This window comes from Pygocentrus nattereri, chromosome 3 (assembly GCF_015220715.1).
Source record: "Pygocentrus nattereri isolate fPygNat1 chromosome 3, fPygNat1.pri, whole genome shotgun sequence".
Classification (NCBI taxonomy): domain Eukaryota; kingdom Metazoa; phylum Chordata; class Actinopteri; order Characiformes; family Serrasalmidae; genus Pygocentrus; species Pygocentrus nattereri.
The window spans coordinates 7,324,743-7,352,605 of record NC_051213.1 but is presented as its reverse complement, the minus strand read 5'-3'; the positions used below and the strand labels follow the sequence as shown (position 1 = coordinate 7,352,605).

Genomic DNA, 27,863 nt, shown 5'->3' with positions numbered 1-27,863 from the left:
AAAGAAAGAGAGAGCGAGAAGTATAACAGCTGAACGGGGCACTGAAAGAAGTTTTAATCTCTGCTCTCATAACACTTTGTTTTGTTTTAGATTCTTTACTAATTAAACGCTTTGTAAAATCTTACATTTCTCCACTGATCAGTCGACTGGATTAAGTGGATTTTACAAGCAGATTTTTTTATTTAATCAAATTTATCACTGCTAGTGAAACATGTACTACTGTTAATAATAAAAAGCAACGACGTTTAGTAAACATGTTTGAAATGTTTAAGTACATCACACTGCTTTGCATTTAAACAGGATAAGCATACAGGACTCTTACTGTAACTGCAGCGGTATTCCTGCCTGAATGAGGAACTGAACCTTTTACTGTCCTTACAGGTGGGGGTGTTATCCACTGGCCTATCCAGCTGCAGCTCCCTTGTGTCTGTGTTTGATGTAGCAGGTCAGTTGGACCGAGCATTTTCATACAGCGTGAGCATATAAAACAAAGACTTTGTCTACACACCAACTGTACAGTGAGTCACCAAAAAGACAAGATTTCTAAAATCACTCACTCTGTCGGGCTTTTAGAGGACATTCAACTACAGCTCAACCAGCCAAAAAGACTCCAACAAGACGTAATACTAGAGAAGTGAGCTCTCTGGACGCATGAGCCACAGATATGAGCCCTGCTGTCACTGTTCTGCAAAGACTACTATTGAAAGAGACTGACCAGGGATCAAAACTATGAAACATACTTTACTTACAGCTGCACAGAAGCGCTTTTCTGACATGCAACAAAATCCACTCTCCTCCACTGCAACGCTTCTTGATCCAAGCTAATTATTAAAAATGTAACATGGCAAACTAATGCACTTCATTTACAACCAGCTAGATTTTAATGTTTTATCTGTTAAGATACACTGCATTACATTTACAGCATTTGGCAGATGCTTTAATCCAGAGCGACTTTGATAATTTTACACAGAAGGCGGTGTTAGGAGTCTTGCCCAAGGACTCTTATTGGTATAGTGCAGGGTGCTTGCCCAGGCAGGGATTGAACTCCAGGCTACAGCACAGAAGGCTGAGGTGTTCTCCACTACACCGTACCAACCACTACTTGATTGCACTCATTTGCACTACTACTTAATTCCAAGCAGGCTATTCAGAATATATCAGCTTTGGCAAGTACTTAAAAGCCAAAGAATTTCATTTTGGCCAAATAATGAACATACTGGACAGATGTCATCGACTCTCATCTTCAGACTGTTATATTTTCACACCTCTAGTCACCATCGGGGCTGTAATCAGGCTGGTTGTGAAAAGCGTCTCTCTCGTTGTTCCAGGTGTGCAAACAGGCAGACATGGAAGTGTTTCAAACAGCCATTAGCCCACATTAGACCATGATGGTGACATCGCGCTCTTTATCAGGTCAGTCTCCAAGCCCTGGTCACTCCCCTGGGCCTGAGCCCACACACACGCCTGCCGGCTCCACCAATCAATACTCGCCTTTTTGTCTCACTTGTCACTGAGCCACAGCGGAGCGGCAGCATTTACAAGACCCACAGCACACAAGCACATCTAACAGTGCAGGTCACAGAGGTGGGCAATATGATATTTCATCATTACTGTGAGAAACTTTATCATGAGCGATGCGATACTTAAAGAACACAATCACCGTCTGTTAATTTTCCAGGGACACTATGGCTGGAAACTGGTTTCAAAAACAAAAAAAATTGAAACTTGCACTTCCTGCACTTTTCTATGGAATATTTAGATATATCAAATTTTGAATAGATAATTTTTCTACATGTAGAGAAAAGAGGTTAAGCTACAATAACAATGCTGGAGTAAATACCATACCTTGAATATGAAGCATTCTTAAAAGCACATGCTGTTTTAAATCATGCAAAAATGGCTCAAGAGGCTGTAGTAGCTGCGAGCAGCACTTAGCCAAGCAGCTAAAGCAGCAGCTTGCTTCTTTAGTTGATTATCAGCCGTGGACTGGTGGCTTGTCAGAAGACATCCATCCATTTAAAGCAGGCCAGTTACTTCGTATGACAATGCATTTCTGTCTGTTGACATAATTCAGTCTATGAAGTAGAAAAGTCACTTCATTCAGAGAGACTGAAGGTCTAATCGAGCTGGATTAGCCTTACCTTATCCAAGCGACTAACGACGAGACCAATCATCTGCAACTCTGACCTTATTTAGCAACAGTAGTCCCGTTTGTTTCAAAATCGCGGTGACGTAATAAACCCTGGTAAAAGACATCAGCACCTCAGGTTATTTGGTGACCACACAATAAGGCTAAAATGGAGCTCAATTTTATCCTGAATTTTGATCCTCATATTTAAAACAGACCTGTTTCTTATAAATGGCATTGACAGACCTTCTATTCAAACTAACCCAGCTCAAATAGGGCTCAAGTTGCAAACAGCTGTCGGATGTGCGCAAATACCCTCATACGATTTCAAACGAATGCCAAAATAAATACAATATTTATGCCTACAATAGTTATGCCTATAATATGTGCTGTTAGACGACCTCATACCACTCAGTGCCTGCTGTCTTGTAAATACAGCGAATCTGTCTCATATGCCATGTAAATATGTAAATATACTTTCATACTTTATTTTATTTCTCTTGTACTTTAACATCTGTCTAGACTTATTTCTATTTTGTATTTTTCTGTATAGTTTATGTAAGTTCATGTGTAATTATATGTCTTGCTACTGAAACACTAATTTCCCTCCGGGCTCAATAAAGATCTATCTATCTCTATCTATCCATCTGAAAAGCTGTTCTGTTTATTGTATCTATGGTCAGTAATAGGATGTTCCTCTGTGGCAGTTATGTGCTGTAATGCCACATAACTCCTAGGCAGAAATATATTGGAAGACACTACATACAGTTTCACAGAGGTTTTAAGCGTTAAACATTCCCACGCCAAAAAATTCCCATGTTATGCTTGATTTTTACTGTTACTTTGCAATTAAGCAAGAAAATAGAAAAGTTTTAGCATAAAGCAGCTACGATATCCCCCACACGCAATTTTGCACCCACTGTGGTCGTAACAGACCAAATGTTCCCGATGTTCTCCACAAAATAAATGTGCTTAGTGCCAATAATAATAATAATAATAATAATAATAATAATAACGATAAAGATAGTAGCCCTGTATCCACATGCCAGCAGACAATCTTTGTGCATCTGCAGATCCAGGTTTCTGGATCTGCAACACGCAGGAAATTGGTAAATTGGTCGCTCACCTTCAACACAAAGAAGTGCATTTACCCCCGAAAGCCTTAGAACAGCACCGAGTCACCGGAGGGAAGGGGGAACAGTATAGCCATGTGGTTTTTTCTTCTTTTCAGCTGTGTCAGAATGGGTCTCTGATGACAGCAGACATCAGAACAGCAGTGTCGTTTGACAACACTCCTGGGAATTTCCTACATCGTATCATATAACCACACTGTACACCTGAAGCCCAGCTCCGGCCTCAACTTTCAGTCAAACGCTATCAGCACACCCTCCTGCCGACTCGTTTCACTGGTTGGTTTGTGTACATGTATTCTATGGGGTTTGGGTATGCAGTAGCTAAGGCTAAACAACTGCCTGTTTAATACTGAAATTTGAAAGAGTGCAAAATTAAAAAGAGCTCCAATTAATCATCGCTGTCTTAGCAAGTTTAAAGTGGGCACATTTCACCTAAGAGCTTGCAAACTCTGGCACACTACCTTCAGCATTCAAGCCTCAAGGCTGAAAACTTTGTGCTGGTCTTCATGATAAAATAGAAATGTAATAAATTTACAGAAAATAATTGCGTTGAAATTGCAATATCGGTCAGAAAAATCACAACTTGATACACTTACCATCCGCACTGGCAGGAAGCGCAAACAGCTTTCAGTAATCATGTCAATCTGAAGTCCAGCAACTAAATTTAATACTGTAATGCTACAATCAATCCAATAATATTCAATATAAAGTACAAATGTAAAGTATAAAATACTCCAAAGTTTCTCTGCAATTTTCAAACAAATACTTTCAGCACAAACTCTTTCACTACCATGTAAACAGTTCCCTCAGCCACACTGTGCATTCAGTGTACAAGCTGTTCCGCCACCATGCTGACACACACTGGCTTGGGCTGAAACCTTGACAACCAGAGCTTGAAATGTTTGTCCGAACCCAACGGGGCTGGACTTGCTCACGTATAGGTCGGATGTCGTTCATTAAATGTGTGCTGGGCTCAAATTTCACGCCTGGGTTCTCAGAGCCCGCCTTCCGTTTTTAACAGAATTTACTCTGCGCTTCCGCCTGCTTCACTTCATCTCCTTCTTTCACTCTTTACTACTTTCACTACCTTAAATCAGTTTTAATCTGGACTGCCAGAGTCACCCACTCAGCACATGAGGCCCACAACTGAATCCAAGCGATTAGGTTCTGTTCAAAAGCATTAATTCACTAAATTTGTTCAAGTGGAATTGAATCTTCATTTTTGACCGTTATTGTGGGAAAGGTTTGCTATAATTCTCTATTCCCACCGTAGGGGCTGTTTCCGTTTACTCATAGGTGGACATCAAACTGGGAAGGCCTATTAGAGCCCAGGAAATACGCGGCAGTCAGTGTGAACTTAATTGTGCTTTACTGAACGACAGCAGATCATCCATAGCCCTCATGCTTCTTCAATGCAGTCTTATATACTCTTAAGTTGACTCATAGAACCGACAGCAAGCATGCATCCGAATGTAACTCGATGTTAGGCTTATAAAAGGCTGATATGAGATGGTACGATGACTTGAAATGATATGAAACTGATATGGTCTACGAAACAAACAGAAGAGAAAAAAACGATTACAAGCTTCTACATAAACATGCACTAAAATCGCTGAAATTCGCACCAGCTAAAGAACTTCAGTGAACACATAAATGATGTGCCCGAGGCACATAACTAACGTTCTGCTAAGCATTACCTCACTCTGTATAACAATGAACTCTCTCACACATTATGACTTGTGTTAGGTTTAACTTAAGCTACATAACGACTGTAACTGCTAACTCACATGAGGTCATGCACGCATATCAGTGTAAATAAAGTCCTTCAGCTCTCTACTTGTGCGGCGCTTGCTCTCCCCCTCTTGCTCTCCCGCTCCGTCTGCGCAGCATGCTCGCTTTCTGCCGCGATCCGCGTGAGTTCGGTCCGGCGGCGAATTCGGTCCGGGCGGAAACTAGAGGCAAATCCTCAGCCTTCATAACAGCCGCCCCTAAATCGCTCCCACGATTTACAACACTGGAAAGGCTGACTTGGTTGGAGGATGTATCCTGCGGCATGTCGTTGTCTCTACCAGCTACTGCAGGAAGGACGATGAGTCTGGCTACAGGTCTAGTATAGACCTTACTGTGGATGAGAACATCCACAGACCTCACTTGACCATCTCTACTGGGGTGCACCTTCACTACTTTGCCGATAGGCCATTGCGCTCTCGCCTGCTGAGGGTCCACCACCAGAACCACGGCTCCTACTGGTATCCCTGGAGAGGACTTAAACCACTTGACTCTAGCTTGCAGGCTGGGAAGGTAATGCCGAATGAAAGCTGACCAAAACTGATCAGCGAGAACTTGTGCATGTCTCCATTTCCGCTGACTAAATTTAACTGATTGTGGATAGATCACCTGGGGGAGGGCACTATCAAGCCGCCCCATCAGCAGAAGATTGGGAGTCACTGGGTCTGTATCAGCTATGTCAGACGATACGTAACCTAAGGGTCTGGAATTCAAAATGTTCTCAACCTCGAGAAGGACCGTTTGCAAGATCTCTTCTTGAACTGGTTGCGCTCCTACAGTCTTGTAAAGTGCCTCTTTGATAGATCGAATCTCTCGCTCCCACACACCTCCAAAGTGAGGAGCCGCTGGAGGGTTGAAATTAAAGGCAATCTGCTGCTTAGCCAACAGACACTGCAATTCTGGTGACATGGCTTTGAAGGCTACTTCAATCTCCTTCTCACCTCCTTTGAAGTTGGTGCCTTGGTCAGACCATAATTCCTTGGGAATTCCTCGGCGTGCTATGAACCTTCTGAGGGACATTAGAAATGAATCAGTACTCAGGCTGTGGAGTATCTCAATGTGTATGGCCTTGGTGGTCAAGCACTTAAAGAGAATCCCCCATCGTTTCTCCAAACGTCTACCCACCTTCACCACAAAAGGTCCGAAACAATCTGTCCCAGTGGAGTAGAACACTGGCTTAAACAAACGTAGTCGAGACTCCGGGAGGTCTGCCATTTTGGGGACTTCTGGTTTAGCTCTCCATCTTTGGCACTCGACACAGGCTCGCTGGTGTCGACGGATGGCCTCTCGGCTTCGAAGAATCCAGAAGCGTCGCCTCATCTCTGCGTACACTCTCTCAGCCCCAGGATGGTGAAGGCTCTGATCATATTTCTGAATAAGTAGCTTTACGGCGGGATGAACTGAATCCAAGACAACGGGGTGCACAATGGCTGCATCTAGCTCTTTGGCTCTTCTCAGTCGCCCACCTACTCGAATCAAGTCGCTGCCTACATCCAAGCTGGGCGCTAGGGTGAGCAAGCGACTACTGCATAGCAAAGGTTTACCAGCCTTCAATCTGGTCAGGTCTTCGCCAAAACATTCTTGTTGCGTTCGCTGCAGGATAAACATCTCCGCTCTTGTATAATCTTCTGCAGTAGGAACATCTCCAGAACTGGAAACCCCATGTTGCTTCTGCACCACTGACTCTACGAGTTCCTCCCAAGACTCGAACTGCTGATAACTCAACTCTGTAGAGGAAATCGCACCACAGAACACCGAACGACGAAGCTCTGATGAGTCAGGCTCATGTGACGTATCTGGGGCTGCTGGCCAGCTCTCTGCACCTCGGAGGAGGAACAGGGGCCCATGAGTCCACCTACTGGGTTTACTCAATTCTATCAGTGTCTTCCCTCTAGTGATATCATCGGCCGGATTCAGCTCTGAGTCTACATAGCGCCAATCTGCGGCATCTGTGATTTCATGGATTTCGGCTATCCTGGTACCGACGAACACCTTAAACCTGCATGACTCTGATTTGATCCATGCTAGTACAGTAGTTGAATCTGACCAGCAGACACGGCCATGTATCTGTAAGGTCAGTTCGTTCTGTAACAACTGAGCTAGCTGAGCTCCACTTACAGCTGCGCAAAGCTCCAATCGCGGTATGGACAGTGTTTTTTTAGGCGCTACCCTGGACCGTGCCATCACAAATGAGAGGTGTGTGGTACCTGATGATTCGACTGTCCGGAGGTAAGCTACTGCTCCGTATGCGCTCTCTGATGCGTCGCAGAAGATGTGGAGCTCTCTAGTAACTTCTGCCTGGTTGACACTCCTTGGCACATAGGATCTTGGCAAGTGAATCTTGGGTAAAAGTGATAGCTCTTCTTCCCATCGGGTCCAACTTTGCAGCAAGTCACCTGGGAGAAGGGGGTCATCCCACCCACGACGTTTCCCCCACAGACGTTGGACTATTACCTTGGCACGGGTCACAAAGGGAATGATGTACCCTAGAGGGTCGTACTGACTTGCTAGGACTTTATAAATAACTCTCATGGTGGCTGGACCATGACTCATCACCCGACTCTTGTATGTCAACATGTCTAAGGGGCAGTTCCAACTGAGCCCTAGGGCTCCCTCTCCTGATTCAATCTTCTCATGAGCCAGCCACTGTTCACTGCTGCCTGACCTAGCTTCAATTGGAAGGTGACTGGTGACTGACTGCACGTTGCTCGACCACTGCCTTAACTCAAAACCTCCTCTTGTGAGTAATGCTCTCAGCTTGTCAATCAGCTTCCTGGCCTCTTCAGCTGAGGGCAGGCTCTGTAGACAATTATCAACGTAGAAATTGCGCTCTACTGAGAGTCTCACATCTTCACCCGGTTGGGTATTCTCCCTTACATGTCGTTGCAGGGCATAGATTGCACAGCATGGACTGCATGTTGTTCCAAAGGGTAAGACTCTCCACTCATAAACATCAGGTGGATCTTCTCGTCTCAAGTCCCGCCATATAAACCTCAAGAGTGGACTGTCCTCTGACAGAAGTCTAACTTGGTGGAACATGGCTCGCACGTCTCCACTAATGGCTACCGCATGCTCTCTAAAACGCAGTAGAACTCCAAGGAGTGATGAGCCTAAGCTTGGCCCCGGAAGGAGGGCATCATTCAGGCTAATTCCACCTGACTGAAAGGAGCAATCGAATACGATCCGATTCTTAGCATTGTGCGAGACCATATGGTGTGGAATAAACCACGATTCTCTTTCATTGGGAGGCCTCTCTTTGAGCTTCATCACTGACCCTGATAGAAGTAATTTCTGGATTTCAGCACGGTAGGCCGCTGCACTCTGAGGGTCTTTAGCAAGCTTCCTCTCCAAGCTCCTGAGCCTAGGTAACACAGCAGCTTCTGAGGAACAGAGCAGGGGAATATCTCGCTTACGTAACAGAGGCGTTGCATAACGATACATACCCTCTACTTCAATGCGAACTGTCTTTGTTTCTAGCATTTCTATGGCGTCGTGGTCTTGTTTTGAACGGGTGCAGTCTTGTTCCCTACGGAACGGAACAGTGTCAACTCGCCATAACTTCTCTACACACTGGAATAGCTCTGCAGTATCCGGTACCACTGAAGTGTGTAAACACTGCTGCGGAGATAACCCTCGTTCCACCAGCCTAGTAGGTCCCTGAAGCGTCCATCCCAGTCTGGTGTGGACGGCTGCAGGTCCACCTGGAGGACCTAACTTCACTGGCTCGATGGGGGTTATAAGGTGAGGGTGGTCAGCACCAACTAGAAGAAGGGGTTTGGCTCTCTCGAATGGCTGGAGTGGAAGACCTGATAGGTGGCGGTACTGAGACTGTAATTTGGATACTGGATAGGCATGATCTACTAGGGCCAACCGAGAAGCTGTGAAAGCTTGTGACACCTGGTAGCGTCTCCAGGGCTGTGAGAAGGGAGAAATTTGGAAAGACACTGAAGACCCGTTTAGCATTTGAATGTCATGTCGTATGGTCCTCAAAGTAAGGCTCTCAGGGGTTCCCTTTAACCCAAGTCTTCTTGTGGCTTCTGGTAGGAGTATAGTGCGCTCAGATCCATCATCTAGAACAGCAAATGTATCTAGGGTGCACTCTCCACAATGAAGCAGGACACGCACTACCTTAAGCAGTACACGATTATTGCTGACAGGCTTATTCAAATAGAGCAGCTGGGTGGATGTGTTCTCTAAGTGGGACTCGGCCTTCAGCTGATCCCTTTGGGGCTGGTCATTCACTGCGTGAAGGATCCTTAAGTGTCTCCTCTTACAGAGGGAACAAGGTTTCTGTAGGTCACACTGGGCAGCTTGGTGGAACCGACCGCAGCGCCAGCACCGTCGGTTCTGGCGGATCCAGTTAGCTACCTGGTCCTTAGTCAGGGTTTGGAAGGCTGGGCACTGGCTGAAGGGGTGCTCGGTGCTCTGGCAGTAGAAACAATGTGACTTAGGTCGGCTCTTAGGTGGAGCTCCAGCATTAGTGCTGGTTTGACTCCTTTCATTTTCTACCCCAATTAGAACGGTGGCAGTAGTGTGCTTGTGACGCTGAATGCCCTGTAAGACGGGCTTGGCTCGCTTCTCCCTCCTAGTGTGCTCACTCTCATATTCCTGACACCAGGCTTCATGCTTTAACCATCCAGCTAAACCTTCCAATGTATATGCGGTGTTTGGGTGATGCAGCAGATGGCGGCGAAAATCTGCCCGACGATTTGGGGGAAGCTTATTGAGAAGTCTAGCCACGTGAGACCTGCATTGTAGCTCTACACTACCTTCTGGTCCCAGAGTCCGCAGCATACCAACTAATGACTGGACCTGGAGTGAAAATTTCTCAAAGGCCGAAGGATGGCCATCTTGTACATCGGGTAGGTCCATTATGTGCGCTATCCTCTGGAGGGCAATTTGGTGAGGCTGACCAAACCTCTCATGGAGGGCTAAGATGGTATCAGTGTAGGGGGTAGACGAATGGAGGTAGGAGTCAGCTATCAGGCAGGCTTCTTCTATCTTAAGATGGTCTACTAACACCTGATACTTGAACAGCTCTGTACTATCTGGAGGTAGGAGGTTGTCTAGTGCCATCTTGAGGCGAGCGAACTCACTGGGGTCTTTATTACGAAAGTAGGGAATGGTAGGTTGGGGTCCTCTATAGTACCGCTCCACTCCTGAGGGGTTGTGGACTGGCCATGCAGTATGACCAAGAGTATGGGCGGTAGGTTCAGAGCTTAACTGGGGGGCCTCAGAACCAGGGTAGCGCAATACAGGGCTAACAGCATTGGGGTCAGAGGACGCCATTTTCTCTACTTGTCTTGGGTGGCTATCACTGTTAACTACCTTTGGTGTTGAAGTAGCTGGGTTAACTCCCTTGTGAGAAGGAGCAGGGGGTTCATAAGCACTAGCAGAGGTTTCAACCTCTGAGGAGATCCATGGAGGAGGAGCAGGCCACTCCTCCTCTCCTGTCCAAGATGACTTGACTGACTGCTGCTGACGGACAGGTTCTGAATCGAAGGGGGAGCCTGAACGTGTAAGATGACATGCTTTCTCCATTAGTATGACTAAATCCTCCTTCGCTGCCTGGAGACGGGCTATATCAGCTCGTACTGCACACTGGGTTTCGTGTAGCTTTACGTTTTCTCTATGAATTTCATCCATCTGTGCTTGGTAGATCGTTTGAAAGGGTTCTCTACCAACTAGGAACTGGGAATTGGAGCCTAGAACACTGTCCGCTTGGTGTATGGGCTGCTCAGGGGAGAGGTGCCACTCATCAATGATGGTGTTCCATCTCTGTTGTGAGGGGCATGAGACATGGTTCAGTTCTGTAACTGCTAGGGGGCTTGCGTCAGCTCCCGTTAATAACTGATCTGGTGTTTCATTAAAGCCTGCCATGGCTACTTCATAATCTTGCAAGTAAGCTGGACGGTGCTTAGGGCGGACAGACTGCATGACTGTTTACACTGACTGGCGTCAACGATACCAGCAAATGTCCATCCGGCTCGAAGGACCAGAAAATTGTGGGAAAGGTTTGCTATAATTCTCTATTCCCACCGTAGGGGCTGTTTCCGTTTACTCATAGGTGGACATCAAACTGGGAAGGCCTATTAGAGCCCAGGAAATACGCGGCAGTCAGTGTGAACTTAATTGTGCTTTACTGAACGACAGCAGATCATCCATAGCCCTCATGCTTCTTCAATGCAGTCTTATATACTCTTAAGTTGACTCATAGAACCGACAGCAAGCATGCATCCGAATGTAACTCGATGTTAGGCTTATAAAAGGCTGATATGAGATGGTACGATGACTTGAAATGATATGAAACTGATATGGTCTACGAAACAAACAGAAGAGAAAAAAACGATTACAAGCTTCTACATAAACATGCACTAAAATCGCTGAAATTCGCACCAGCTAAAGAACTTCAGTGAACACATAAATGATGTGCCCGAGGCACATAACTAACGTTCTGCTAAGCATTACCTCACTCTGTATAACAATGAACTCTCTCACACATTATGACTTGTGTTAGGTTTAACTTAAGCTACATAACGACTGTAACTGCTAACTCACATGAGGTCATGCACGCATATCAGTGTAAATAAAGTCCTTCAGCTCTCTACTTGTGCGGCGCTTGCTCTCCCCCTCTTGCTCTCCCGCTCCGTCTGCGCAGCATGCTCGCTTTCTGCCGCGATCCGCGTGAGTTCGGTCCGGCGGCGAATTCGGTCCGGGCGGAAACTAGAGGCAAATCCTCAGCCTTCATAACAGTTATTATTTCATTAGAGCGTTTTATTTGATTGTGCTTTGCATTTTATTTATCGACGCTCTAATGACGGTCGTTACTGTCGGTAACTGGCGCCATCAGGCCCGGTTTTATTCAGCTCTTGACCGAACCCGAGTCATTTTTGTGGAAAGAATTTTGTTACAAATCAGACCAGTTTTCTGATTTAAAACGTGTGTTTCAGGTTCTAATTTTGTTATAATCAGGTTAGTTTGACTGAAAATGTGGGTCGGGTCAAGTCGGGTAAACTTGGATAGAGTTTGATTACAATCAGGTCGGTTTCAGATCAAAACATGACTGCTGGGTCAAGTCAGGTTTGGACAGAATGTTTTTACAATCGGGTCAGGTTCAGTCTCGAAACGTGGTTTGGGTCAGGACGGGTTTGGAAAGAACTGTGTTATCAGGTGAGACTGCGACTTAAAACGATTCAGATCGGGTTTGAACCCCAAACAAGATGCTGAGTGTTGGGCTTGACTCGAACAGAAAATTCTGAGGATATTTTCAGGCCTGATTAAAGCTCTGACAGGTCAGCCTGAGCTTGATCACTTCCATCCAACGCTGAAAATCAAGCTGGGTCCAATTAAAAACTTAACACTGCGTCACAGTCCATCAATTTCAGGCTCGATGTTAAAGACGGCATTAAAAAGCGTTTCTGTTTTCAACAAAACTGTGTGAATAGGCTTTTACACGCATAATTAACAGGGTGTATGCACCTGTCTGGTTGGTCTATCACTTCAGTCCAACATCAAAAAATCAAGCTGGCTCCTGTTAAAAACGCAAGAGTGTCACAGCCCATAGCCCAAACTGCGTGAATAGGCGTTTACACTCGACATACACAGGAAGTATACATTGGTCTGGTTGGTTTCAGTGTGTGTACTGTGTTGGGTTATAACAGGTGGGATTCAGTCTTGATTTGAGTCTCCTCTCTGGGGGCTTTGGGGGCGGAGCAATGGGACGGCTGCTTCCTTCGAGTTTTTGGCTGCTGCCCAGAACATCGCCTGTGGCTGAGTCAGCCTCACAAAGCAGCTTCGTGGCCTCCGCCCCCTCATGCCACCACACATCCACCATCTCTCCTCCCCGCCAAACAAAACACACGCACACACTCACACCGGTAATAAGGGACTGTGGGGGGAAAATCACAGCGAATCCTCACAGCAATTCATCTCCCTGCCACCGGGCCAGAGGACGGGTGCATTTTCATTAGCCCCGGTAATAACGGCTGCAAAGAAAATAAGATTGGCTTTTAGCGTTCGGAGGCTCGAGGACAGGTCACCAGCTGGGGCTGTGAATACAGGAAGCCAATAATTGATGCTTTTTTCACCATTCTGTGAGAACCAGAGAGGATCAAGACCCCCCCCCCCCCCCCCCCCCCCCTCCCCTCTACACTGCAGCCATGAGTCAAATCACTGGGTGGGCAAGTGATTATATGGGTGGGAGCCATCAAGGACCTTAAGATCAACTTGGACATTAATACATAACATCATGATTCCATTTTATAAGGAACCATACATCAGTGGCAAGTGTTATTCACAGATAACGGGATAATCGGATTAGAGGCCTGATATCGGAATTGCAGCCGATATTTGCTTGGCGTTCCATTTATTGACGTGTTCAGTCAATAGTGGTGGGCTAACGTACTTTTTTTCTTAAACATTCTTTCGGGGGGTTAATTGGACACTGAAGTAGACAGCAGAGCAGGTAACTATTGGCAACACACGCAGAAGACGGAAAGTCCGATTTCCAGCCAATGCAGGAACACCACAGCTACAGTTCTTGGGCTAGACTCCTAATGCTTCATTCACCTACCGCTGTAAAGCACACTGGATAAGAGTTCCTGTCAAATACCTGCAGGCACAGCTATCCAAAACGAACCAATTATCTGTTTTTAGTCTTAGCCTGCTCTATGCTTTGAATGAAGGTTCCGTGCAGGTACATTTTTTCCATTCATCATGGTACAAACAGTGTAAACGTTCCCTCAAAGGTACAGCAGTGGTCTTAAGGTCTGATTGAGAACTTTAAATCAGTTTTTCCATGTGAAAAGTTCGTATTTGTACCCTTTCCTGAGCTAAAGCTTTAAAACAGAACAGTAAAATAAAAGCCTGGAGACGAGACGGGGGCTGTGCAGTCAGTGCAGCTCAGAACAGATCATTTCAGTGGATTATTAGTTAATTAGGATTATGGTTCAGTTATGTTCCCCGATTAAAAGTACTGAGATGTTCCCTTGAGGGTCCCACCCCAGTGACAAGAGGGTAACTGCCCCAGTGATGGTTTACTACCTTTATTTGACGAAAAGGGAAACTAGCAGTGAGAAATGCTCTTAGTAACTTTATTATTATTTTATTAACTAATTATTTGGCTTGCTTATTCTCAGGACACTGTCCTTCTGGAATGTATGATGGCCGGGACAAATAAAGCCAAAACAAACAACTGAGACTTGGTCAAACAGTAGGAAAGAACCGTTTGAAATAATGAGAGCGTAATGACCTCTATAGACTGATTAACCGGTCAAGCTACAAGAATGTGTGGAAACTCTCTCTTACTATAGTCCGTTACTTGAAATCCTTTATGTGTGTTTCTTCTTCTTTTGTGACTTTAACACTGATCACTTCTATCCCTGGTATTACCACTACTGTTAAATATTAAGCGATAATCCTATATTACTTAATATTACTACTACTGCGAATAACCTTGGGCTTTGTATATATAGTCATCATTTCTACGCTTACTCGACAAAATATTGGCCTCACAGTTTGGCACAAATTCCATGTTTTGGCCTAATGTGACTCAGATCTGATGTTTTCAGGGCTGTGTGGACACAAATCTGATCTTTTCTAATCCGACCTGAGCCACTTCCATATGTGGTCTTAGATCGGATACGTATCCGATCCACGGCCATGTGACCTTAATGTGACTCATCATTCAGAGCTACTCTGGCAGCAGCGCCAAACAGACAAAGCCTGTAAACGGCGGAAAAGCAGATCATCTCAGCTTTTTCTCCTCCGTCTGGCTCCAATAATGAAGCTGAGAGCTGATCAGAGTTAATGATCTTCTCAGCGAAGCTCGTTCTGCTCGTTAGTTTGTGCAGATGATGCAGTGATTCAGTCATGTGACGTTACCGAGCAGGAGGAGCTCATGAGGGTCATTTCAGGACGCCGGTTCGTTCAGATTAGTGACCGATTTGAGTCACTTACCTAAACGAGTGTGAACCGTCGTGTCAGAGTGATGGGATTTGAGCAACGAGGCTTAATGTGAATGTAGCTACCGTTTAATTTACAATTACCTTCTTATTTTATTTATTTTTTTACTTTATTATTATTATTATTATTATTATTATATCCTTAAAACTAAATGAAATACTAACAAACAATACTGCTTTTTGCTTTAACATGCAAAAACTAATCTTTCCAAAACGATCCATCTTTGGGTTCTAATACAATTAATACGCTGATGTTTCTTATACAGTTCTACACTTCATCACTACAAAGGCTGAAATCACGCTTTCCCTGTTTGGATCGCAGTGAATACCTGAACGCTTTCACAAACAAACCGTAAAATATGTGGCGAGGAGGGGGAAGAACACTATGCCGACACAGCGACAGCAAAGACCGTCTTACCTCCAAAAATAGATAAATAAATACATTTTTAAACCAGAAAGCTTCCAACATGACACTGCACATTTACAAACAGTGCACGGATAGCGGATTAAAAAAGCCTGACGGAAACGTGACGGCAAGCAAGTCAGATAAAGACAAGCGTCTACATCTCCTCGTCGCTACACAGATGAGGTGTCGGACAGCTCAAGACGTCATGGGTTCTACTCGAGCTGATAGCTCCTGCCCAAAAGCAAAGCACTTAACTCCACGATGCTCCGGAGGGACCTTCCCTGCAGAGGGCTAATGTACGCCGCTTTGGATGAAAACGTCAGCTGACTGACAAATTGCAAACGTAGTCTGGACAAATATTTTCCTTTTAATAACCATTTAGAATCGCACGCATACGCAGCAGTCACGCCAGCCCAATCACCGAAGCCTAAAAAGGACCAAAACGATAAGGAAATAAAACATTAAAAAGCGAGTTTATCAGACGTCACTTGCACTAAATGTAAAAGAAACGCATGTTAATGCTTTAAGGCAGCTCTGTAAATAAAAACCAAAGTGTGTCTGTGCCGTTTGTGGAAGAACCACTTTCTTTTTTTTGCCTCTGGTCACATAAACTGACAGCTAAAGCTCTGCTTGTAGAAGCACTGAGCTATTTACTACAGTCAGAATGAGTGGTTTCAGTATGTGTGGTCAGAGAGCTGAACTGCATCACAAATATCAACGTAATCTAACTGAATCTAAATGTGGCATTATGTATTAACATCTGACTTTCAACTGTCCTAAACGTTGAGATCAGGAATCTAGAGAAAAGCACGTTAACTGGGCATAATAAAGTGGTTTAGGTTGGGTAAATAGGTCAGGCAAGTACAGTAATCAGACAGGAGGCTCTTACTTAGCACTGTGTGATCAAATATGACTTCAGATTTAACCTATTAAACTCGCACTTCGTCGTATTTTACGTCACAAATTCCATATTTCACAAGCTACATTAAAAACGTGGCTGTAACTCTCGTTTCCAGTCAAATAAATGAGTGATGTCATTTTAAACCCTTATAATAAAAGAAACTGAACCCCTTTGTCCACAAATCTGGGCTATGAACTATAAACAGATGGAGTCTCTTCAGTGATCTGCTCTGTAAAAATGATTTTTATAAAAAATTACGCAGAGCGTCTGAGATTTTTGGCTTGCAGCAGTAATTGGTAAGCATGTGACATCACGTTTATGATCATAAAACACGGTTTCTGTTCATTTGAGGGGAGATTTTACACAAAACCCCAAAGATTTACATTTACTTCATGCATTTACTGAATAATTTGCCTTAAATTCAGATGGAACAACCAAAATATACCCATGAGCATGAAGTCCTGATTTTGCACCATTTCTGCATACCTGACTGGTTGCCATGCAAGTCTTTCAGCGGTTTGGTGTGAAATGTGACTTTCTACAAAAAAAAAAAAAAACAAGTCAGAATTGTCTGCAGTGGTGGTGATAGGAACCAGGCGTCTGAGGAGTTCAATGCTTCTAAAAGCCGTATCACAGAAAGTTATTACATGAACGTTTACAAATGCACTGCCTGATGCCTGAGTCACTGCTCCATGGGAGGTTTTGAGATGAGGCTTTGGCCTAAAATGCATTAAAAAACAAACGTGTAGGTCACAGCAATGCAAAAAAAAAAAAAAAAAAAAGGGGGGGGTTTTTTTCCTTCTTCAAAAAACAATTCAACAACATTACATACAAAAAACCCAGAAGACTCGTGTAGGTTCACTCGTGGTTTTGGACAGCAAATGATTTTCTCTATTTGTGTTGTAGACCATGGTGACGCCTGGTTCCCATCACCACCACTGTAAAGAAACCAGAGCCTGTAAGTTTCTCTACAGGGAACCATTTCACACCAAAGCACCTGGAATGACATCTCAACAACGGAATTACTCAAAAATTTTGGTTCCAACAAAACAAATTCACTCCAGGCATTAGAGTCAGCTCACCTGCACGTAAACAGGCCTGCTAAGTTAGACAGTTAGCACCTACCTCGGCAAATCAACACCTTAGCATGGAACGGTGAAATGCAGGACACGAAAGAAAATAAAAATACTAATTTGATGCAAACTAAGAATTAGCTGTGCTTTTTCAGCCAATCAAAACACAAACCACCCACAAGGCTTTATTATTTCGGAAATTTTTCCAGGGTTGGGAAATATCCCAGATCACATTGGTAAATCGGTCATTCTGTAAAGTGAGAGGGCAATTCTCATGATGGTTCTTGATCCCAGTGCTGCTACAATTAACAAACAAACAAACACAAGGCAGGATACTGGCTGATAGAAACTGGGTAAACCAGCATTTAACGTCAGGGAAATGCAAATAACACCGGTCATCCTGATATTCCAACATTATTCCTTATTCACGATAGAGAGGTGACCAAGCAGGGCGGTGAATGAGGAAAACTGCAGGCGCTCTCTCTCTCTCTCTCTCTCTCTCTCTCTCTCTCTCTCTCTCTGCTCACACAGACACTCAAGACCCCTGCTGAACTGACAAAGACACTGTAATTACAGCGGTGACGGGAGAGAGGCCAACACATTACATCTCTGTCAGTCTCAATCCCACCGCCTCAAGTGTGGCTACGTGCCCGTCCTACCGAGCGGTTAACATCACCCTCTCCTACACCGCTCACCTGCTAAATACCACAGTGAGAATAGTCAGAGGCTGAAGAGAAGAAGGTTCTTACTCTTCCCAAAAAGATTTCACAGCCTGACAGTGAGAAAGCAACAAAGGCTGCTTCACGTATCTCCATCTCGAATGCTTACACACATCTTAAAAGACCCTGATCTGTATGCATTAATTAACCACGTTTGGCAGATGCTTTTATCTAGAATAGCCTGCATCTAATGACATTACAGAGGTAGGCAACTCAGTGTTAGGAGTCTTGTCCAAGGACCCATTCATATGGTGTAGTGTGTTCGCCCAGGAAGGGAAACCAACTGCTGCCTGGAGTGCAGGGGTGTCACTCTCTATCCTGTGCCAACCACTCCAAGGCTATGTTTACACAGCAAGTAAGTGGTCTGAATCTGATCTTTGTCCTCATATGTGACACAGATTTGTTGTGTGTGTCAGTGTGAACAGCAAAAACACATTGAATCTGATATTTTCAATTCCGATTTGAGACGCTTTCATATGTGGTACTGAAGTCCGCTCCGTATCCGATCTGCGGCAGTGCGACTCAAGACTGCACAGCCAGATCAGAATTCAGACTTTTACATCAGTCAAAATCGACATTCGTCATGATTTCAAATCAGATTCTAACCTCTAGCACCTTCAAGCCTGAATTTCACTGACACTTTTGTCCGTCTGGCTGACTGACCACATTCAAGACGGAAGGAAGATTATTTTTATCAAACTCCAGCCGTAACCTTGTCTCTCAAAGACCACACTGTCAGGTGAGACCGACAACAGCAGCTATTCAGCCTAGGCTTGGTCTTCTAACACACACTGCCTTCTAACCATTCCTCCATACTGCAAAACAAACCGTCTGCACTACTAATTCAAAGCCTTATCCGAAGTACTTTTTCTCAAGGTTGTTAATTTCACATCAGCTTCAAGGACTCTGCCATAAAAAGGGGAAAAAAAAATCTTTAACTGTGCAGCCAGCAACCCAAGCGAGTCTCAGGAGAGAGGAACTTACCCTCGGCTGCTTCAGGGTCATCAAGCGTGGTCTCCTGAGCAGCTTGGGCCTGACCACCTGTCTCCACCTGCTTACACACGCTGCAGGTGTAGCCGTCCTGCACCTGTGCACTGGGGTCGGAGTCTTCCCGCCTCTCGCACTCCACGTGAACCCATCTGGGGGAAGGGAGACAGGACAAAACACCAAATCAACTCTGACAACCATCAATTTCCCAATCCCTATTGTAAACACTGGGAAAAAGTCGGCAGCTGCAGGCAAGGGGAGAGGCAGCTATTAACTGAAGCATTGTGCCAGGCTCCCCCATCTCTTGTCGCCTAGAGTGAGAGCTGCTGGGAAGAAGTTTATTAAAGCGTATGGATCTAAAGGATGGCTCACAGCTGGACTCGGCCCTCTCCAGAAGAGCACTCCCCCACGTCTTGCTGCAGGGAAGCCTCAGGGAGCCTCCAGCCTGACCCCTCCACATTGAACCAACTCCCTCTCCGTTTCTTCTCTTCAAGCTCTGTCTCTTTCTCCCTTCCTTTTTCTCTCTGTACTGCTAGAAGCCTCTCCCTTCTCTCTGGGCTTTCTTCTACACTTCCTGGCATCATGGTCTGGGCTAGGCAGCCAGAGAACAGTCCAAAACAGCACCGCCCGCCGGTTCAGTCAGGACTGTGAAGACCTAAGAGGTAGTTCACTTCAACTCAATATGCTGTCAAAAGCAGAGATGGGAGGGAATAAAACTGACAGGTGACCAAAACCATCATGGCTTATGGCAGAGGTCAGCAACCCCAATGGTCAAGAAGGGCCATTCTGTCAAATCAAACTATTCCAGGAGCTGCAACATTTTATGTCCATTTTACCATCTTGACTGTAAATATGTCTCAGTATGTGCTGATGTGCTAGTATAGGCTAAAAATATACTGACTTCGCTTGGCTTTAATCTTCAGCTCAGCCTTAGCAGCTTTTCTCACATCTTGGGCAGGAAACTTTTCCAAAGGTAGAACAGTTTCTTGTAAAATCTCTCAAATGTTAAATCTTTTACGAGGCCGAACTTGCTTCTTATTCTCCGGCCACTTGATCAGATTTTCCCGTTCCACCTTAAATGGTGCCTGAGGCGCCAGAATGTAACTGCTGCACCGTTTAAGATGAAACAGGACAATTTGAACAACAAGCTGGCGAATGAGAAGCTGAATTCAGTTTCGAGACTCTTTAGATTGACAGTTTCTTGTTGCAGATTAAACATATCAAGAAACCAGCTGGAGTGATTTCAAAACACAAATAAATCCATTAGTCTCAATATTATCAATGTTCATCATAAATCTTTCTCTTCACCTTTTTGTCGCTTATAGCTAGACGGGATTGTTGTCTGTGTTGCTATGGTGACCAGCAGTCTATGCGCCAACATTCAGGGTTAAAGGGTGAATATGCAGTTCTACAGTAAACCCCCCCCCTTAAAAAGAGAAGACAATTATGGTCTCCTGGCGATGCACAGCTGCGGCACTAAAGAGGACTGAACTCGCAATCTACCAACAGCAGGGCCAAGGCTCAGACGGTCGCTCCGCTAGGGAGCTCCACACCACGACTTTTAAAAAATACATTACTCAGACATTTACGCAGTCGAAAGCAGTCGAGAATAGACGGACGACAGAGGTAAGCAAAGTAGACTGAGTAAACCGTGATGTGTACAAGCATCTTTAAGCTGAACTGAATACTGTAAGACTCTTTATTTTAAATGCCACTTCAAATGTCATTTAATACCAAGCCTGCAGTTTCGGCAGACTATATATAAAAACACTCGTCGAAGCAACATGAGATGTGCTCAACAGCTGGTAACACTTGTGTTAGTGAGCCTGTATTATTCAACATGCCTTCATAACAATTATTTTAAAAAAAAATTAGAATAAAAAATATAAAAATAAAATAAAAAGAGACAGCTGACACGTTATTCCTAAAATTAAGACCACACAAATCTGAATTTATAGCCTAAAATAGTCAAAAATCACACTGTGAAATGTAATTTAAGACAAATTAAGATGTTTTTCTAAGGTTTTTAAACTTTTAAACTGCACGTACATGATCCAAACACATACTGTAAACAATTCAGCCATATTAGGCAGCCACTTATCTGTAGAGCGTAACCGATATACTAATTGTCAGATAACATCAGTTAATATTGACAAACCATTGATTTATCTGTCTAAGCGAAGATCTTGCTAACAATGCGTTAATAATGTACGTGTATCTTGGGTCAGAACATTCTGACAATAGTGTATAACTGTAGAGCAAGGGTCTCCAACCCTGGCCCTGAAAAGCCACCTTCCTGCAGAGTTTAGTTCCAACCTGTATCCAATAACTTTCCCCGCCCTTTACTTCACTCTAATACATCTGATCAAGCCAATCAGGGACTTGGCAAGAGGTTGATTAGCTGGAGCAGGTGTGGCAAACTGTGGCTGAACCAGAAAGGTGGCTCTCCAGGGCCGGTGTTGGAGACCACTGCTTTAGATGGTTGAGCTGTTTGCAAACCCAAAGTAAATGGTGATTTAAATATATTGCAGCAAAACAAGTGAAGAGACAAATCTGTATCCAAAACACCGTTACATTCACACTCTTTAGACGTCTGGTTCCTATCACCACCACTGTGAACCCACTCAGACCAAGTTTCTCTAGAACGGAGCATTTCACCCCAAACCACTCTGGATGACTTCACTTGTATCTTAACCATTTAAACCACACAGAAAGCTGGAAATTTCAATATTAAATGTTCACTTTAGTCCAGCCCTGCTTGTCTCAAGCAGTACCCACAGTGAAGTGGTCTCGCAGAGGACGGCCTCCACCGCCAGCCCACTGAAACACCGCCTACATGGTCTATTATTTCATTATAATTTAAGTGTAACCAAAATACCCCAGGAGCTAACAAAACTCACGGACCTTTGACCTGATAGTGTCCGTCACAAAGAACGGAGAGCTGATTATGCTTAACTCGCTCAGGCATGAGGCAGGTCAAAAGGTCACCATGGCAATCTCCTCCCCCAGCCCTCCTCATTCAGCCTGCCGTCTACAGCGCTGGAGTCTGATTACATCTGACCTCCACTGATCAGTCAAACGCGGATTATCAAATCCACTTGTCGCACAAATTACACGGACACCTCTCGCCCAAAGACGTCATTGTAATCGCACCCCTCCTTCTGAAACATGAGCAGTGCTGCAACGAGGCCTCTCATACTCAGGAGTAGACGCTTAACCACAGCAGGTTTTGTCTTATGGTCTGGCTGTTATTCGTCAGTCAGTCAGTGGGTCAAGATCAACTACAAATTCCTGTTATTTATGTTTATTCATTTCTACAAAAGCTATAATTACACAATTAAAGAGGAATTCAAAGAGGTATTCCATCTATTATATCAAAATGTCAGCAGAAATCAAATGGCTAAGATGGACACAAAGAGTGGTCTGATGTGAAAAGCTCTGCTGATAGAGAAGTTTACTGAGCTAGAAGTAACAGGAAGCAGAAGGCTGATGAGTTTAATACCTATAAAAGCTCCGTCTCAGAAAGCTATAGCACAAAATGATTCCTAATGTGTTTCATATCTAAAATGTCATTTTACAGCTGTTTTCTGACGTAGGTTTGGCCAAACACCTCATACATTCAAGGCTGTTGAAAGACAAAAGAGCCCAAAATACAGGGTGATTTAAAAAGATGAATCCGAATTCAAATCAGATGCATTTCACTTGTAAATCATCTCAGATCAGTGAGCTGTAAACGGTTTAACTGAGCATAAAGTTTATTATGTAGTTTTACAAGGTCTCAGTCTGAACCTCCTCCAGCTGTACGGACGACACCAACACCACAGTCAAACTCAGCCCAGACTGGATTGAGTGTCGGATGTCGCTGCTCTCACGGCTCTTTCAGTGGGATTTCGGAGATCATCCAGTGCTGTGGAACCAACAGCGAACGCTCTGAGCTGTTGGAGCTTCACTGATGAAAATCAGGTGGCGCAGTTCTGACGGATTCACTCTTATTGACGTGGAGAACGCAGAACGCCCTGCTCAGGGGTCTCATCTCCTCTCAGACTGAAGGGAACCGTCTTCCACTGACAGTCAGAAACTCTATGAGCCCGTGTTACAATTGGATTGTGATTGGTTCCTAAGCGCCTCACAATTGTAAAAATATGGCGCTTCAAAATCGGATCAATCTTTCTGAATCACCCTGTAGTTTTACCACTTTTTGCCATCATCAACACTGCTTATAAAAACTCTGACACATGTAGGTTCACTGGTGGTTTTAGACAGTAAATAAAATGGCTATGTGTGTGTTGCAGACATTGTGACCCCTGGTTCCCATCACCACCACCAATCTGAGCTGGTAAGTTTCCCTATAATGAACCATTTCACAACAGGTCATCATGTTCATCATCAACTGATGTACATATAAAAACCTTAAACTCAAAGGATTCCCATGTGGACCCACACTTTAAATTTCACCACTGTCAAAATGAGATAATTTGCAGATCATCTTCACAGCAGTTACTGAAAAACTCATAGTAGCTGTTGAATAATTCAAAGCAGCAAGTGAATAATTCATTACAGTTATTGAATAATTAATAGTAGTTACAGCATTAGGTCTTAATAAATGTCTATTAGAGCATCTGAAGTGAAAGAGTTTCTCATCTTTATTTACAATTTACAATTCTTTTCCACACCATCTGAAACTCCAATTCCCATAATCCTCACCTCTTGCAAGTTTTGCAGGCGAGCGTGTCCTTAGGGGCATCATCATCCTGGCCCCTCCCACAGACATGGCAGAACAGGGTGGGGTCCTGTTGCTGTTGGCAACTCTCACACAGCTGGCTGTTGGAGGCCCACTGACCAGTAGCTCGGGCACCACACTGAGCACACGTACGACAGTTCTGCAAGAAAAACCAGACACCACTCACTCACGGCGGTAAATAAAGCATAAATAAATGTATATTTATTGTGTAAAAATGCACAAACATTTTTTGCGGACCAAATTCAAGCTTCAAAATAAGCGTTACTACAAATCTTAGCTATGCGACGAGGTTTTGTTGGTAAGATGACCGTCACAGTCATAGTTATACCCCATCGGAGGGGCACAATCTCAGTTAGTTGTTAGGTACATTAGCCTTGTAGTACCACCACAAAAACTAAACGGCAAACTTCAGACATCAAACGTCTTCTCTGATCCTGGGAGGGGAGAGGGGGGGGTAAATCCGCTTATTTTTACATTTCTTTAAACCACTAAGGAACAGTTCAGGGTTCAAAGGCTCACATTAAGGAAGACTGAACCTCTTTTTTTTAATAAATAAGAGCCTGGTGTAATTGAAGTTTCTAAATCCTAGCATTCCCACCACAGTCCATACCATCCATATAGTCCATACCATCCATATAGTCCATACCATCCATATAGCTCAAGAAAATCTCATTTACATAGGTGGACTGGCCATTTGCAAAAGTTTGAACACCCCATTTAAATAGCATTTTGCTTACCTCCTAAGTGAAATGAAGTTATGAGATTCTCTACATGGAACAAAATATAGAATATATATAAAATTCTGTTCTGCAAATTGTTTCTATTGTTTTTCCTGAGTTTAATATACTGGAAAAAAATAGAAATAGAGAACAATACATAGGCCACAATTTACGCTTTATTTTCTTCCAATAGGTTAAATTCAGCACATAAACAGTAACTGTGCATTACAGTGTACAGAAGTGTGTTCACTGTAGTGGATGTGGTAACTTGCTTCCACTTAGAAAATCAACAAACCATATAAATCGATCGGTGTGCCGAGGCTTATGACTGTACTTATTCGACCCTCAACGGTTTAGCTCCGCCCACATAACTGAAGCTATAAGGAGTGTTTCAGTCCAGACTGCTTTTGGAATGAGGCTCAATGCACACAATCAGAACGTACATCATTTACATATGCAAGTCTTAAAGGTACAGTAACAAAACAGCCTGTTTAAACATAAGGAGTAGAAAGAAGTTGGAAAATGTTCACCTAAAATTTTATTAAGACTATTTTTGGTACAAAAAAAAATAATAAACCACACAAGTGTTGTAAGTTGATAAAGAAAGGTGAATATTAATGTACAGCCGAAACCGTGGACAGCATGAAGACTGATTTTAGGATCTGTAGGAGCAAGATCACAGCACAAACAGGTAGCTACTCAGAAAGCACTAAAATTTCATCCACACTATTCTAAATAACACAATCTGCCACCCTAAACATTATCAAGAGACGCATCTACATCTCCGCTATCATGAAAATCAGGCATGTTCACCAGCCCAAGAATTAAATCTAGTAAATCCAATCACCTCTTAGTGACACAGCACTGAAGTCACAAACTCCACAGCAAACACTAAAATCAATCCAGATTTAATTATGCTGTGATTATGTCTCAACAAATCCTCAAAATTACGGCCATCATGATCATCGTGTACTTAACAGCAGCTCAGCATTTGATCACAGGGCTGTAAATTTCATTACAGTTTGAAAAAAAGCCACTTCAGGCTCATCAGCACGGGTGGTTCTGAACGACTGTCTGAGACGTGCTCCTCTTTACTTCCCCACACACACCGCACCCCCATCACCCCCGCACCAAAGCTCCTCCAGCACTACAGACCACACTGCTGAATCCTATCACTGTCCTACAGACACACACACAGAGAGAGAGAGAGAGAGAGAGAGAGAGAGAGAGAGAGAGAGAGAGAGAGAGAGAGAGAGAGAGAAAAAGAGAGAAAAAGAGAGAAAAAGAGCATGAGAGTACAGGGTGGGGCAGAGAGGGAGATGGAGAGAGACAAGCGGAACGAGAAATAGAAATACAGAATGAGAGAGAGAGAGAGAGAGAGAGAGAGAGAGAGAGAGAGAGAGAGAGAGAGAGAGAGAGAGAGAGAAAAAGAGCATGAGAGTACAGGGTGGGGCAGAGAGGGAGATGGAGAGAGACAAGCGGAACGAGAAATAGAAATACAGAATGAGAGAGAGAGAGAGAGAGAGAGAGCGAGAGAGAGCGAGAGAGAGAGAGAGCGAGAGAGAGAGAGAGCGAGAGAGAGAGAGAGAGAGCGAGAGAGAGAGCATGAGAGTACAGGGTTGGGCAGAGAGGGAGATGGAGAGAGACAAGCGGAACGAGAAATAGAAATACAGAACGAGAGAGAGAGAGAGATGGATAGAGAGCGCAAGCGAGGGAAAGAGATGGATAGAGAGAGCAAGAGAGAGAGAGAGCAAGCAAGAGAAAGAGAGCAAGCAAGAGAGAGAGAGAAAGAGAGGGAGATGGAGAGAGACACAAGTGGAACGAGAAATAGAAATACAGAACGAGAGAGAGAGAGGGAGAGGGAGAGAGACAAGCGGAACGAGAAATAGAAATACAGAATGAGAGAGAGAGAGAGAGAGAGAGAGAGAGAGAGAGAGAGAGAGAGAGAGAGAGAGAGAGAGCGAGAGAGAGAGAGAGCGAGAGAGAGAGAGAGAGAGCGAGAGAGAGAGCATGAGAGTACAGGGTTGGGCAGAGAGGGAGATGGAGAGAGACAAGCGGAACGAGAAATAGAAATACAGAACGAGAGAGAGAGAGATGGATAGAGAGCGCAAGCGAGGGAAAGAGATGGATAGAGAGAGCAAGAGAGAGAGAGAGCAAGCAAGAGAAAGAGAGCAAGCAAGAGAGAGAGAGAAAGAGAGGGAGATGGAGAGAGACACAAGTGGAACGAGAAATAGAAATACAGAACGAGAGAGAGAGAGGGAGAGGGAGAGGGAGAGGGAGAGGGAGAGGGAGAGAGAAGCTACTGTCTGGTCTTCAGGATCCTATCTCCCCTCCTCTCCTAATCCTCTCAGGAGGAGCTGAGGGGGTCTGTGCGTGCCGCTAAAAACCCAGATAACTCAATTAGCTCTGGCAGCACTGGGTGTTTTCACGTCTTCTCCGACCGCAGCGCTCCGTGCACCAACAGGGAGGGGATTCATTACAGGAAAAGCTGCCTGACAGCTGCTAATCAGAGCCTGCAATCAGACCAGGCTGGCACAGCCCAGGACCACCATCCAGCCTGACATACCTGTTCCTATGAGTGGGTGACACGGATCGGTTTACAAGACATTTTCGCAACGCATTTTACAGTCATATGCAAAAAAATAAGTTCAAACGTCTTCTACAGGGACATGTTCACAGCGGTCAGGCCTAACATCATGAACACCTCCCTGTTTCTACACTCACTGTCCAGTTTATCAGCTCCACTTACTGTATAGCTGCACTTTGTAGTTCTACAGTTACAGACTGTAGTCCATCTGTTTCTCTGATACTCTGTTACCCTGTTCTTCAGTGGTCAGGACCCCCATGGACCCTCACAGAGCAGGTACTATGAGTGGTGGATCATTCTCAGCACCGCAGCAACACTGACGTGGTGGTGGTGTGTTAGTGTGTGCTGGGCTGGTCTGAGTGGATCAGACATGACAGTGCTAACAAAGTATCAGAGAAACAGTTGTGTGTGTGTGTGTGTGTGTGTGTGTGTGTGTGTGTGTGTGTGTGTGTGTGTGTGTGTATCATATATATAATGTTTCAAACAGCTGAAAAACACTGTCCAGCTATTTTGTGTTTAACATGAGACTCACTATTCCCTTCAGCAGTGGTCACCAACCCTCTCTCTGGAGATTTGCTTCCCTGCAGAGCTTACTTCCAACCTGCATCTAGCATGCTGTACCCCAGCTTAACCAACACTAATGCATCTGATCCAGTCCATCAAGGATTTGTGCAGGAGTTAATTAGGTGGTGCAGGTGTGGCAGATTGAAGTTGGAACC

General features: G+C 44.4%; 1 protein-coding gene across 1 annotated transcript in view; it reads right to left on the bottom strand.

The window, feature by feature from the left end:
- The window catches only part of kmt2ca (lysine (K)-specific methyltransferase 2Ca), a 254,614-nt gene that overhangs the window by 99,777 nt on the left and 126,974 nt on the right, over positions 1-27,863 (bottom strand). Inside the window, 2 exon segments of the mRNA XM_037537221.1 lie at positions 19,095-19,249; positions 23,802-23,977. Of these exon segments, the coding sequence (XP_037393118.1) occupies positions 19,095-19,249; positions 23,802-23,977 (331 nt within the window).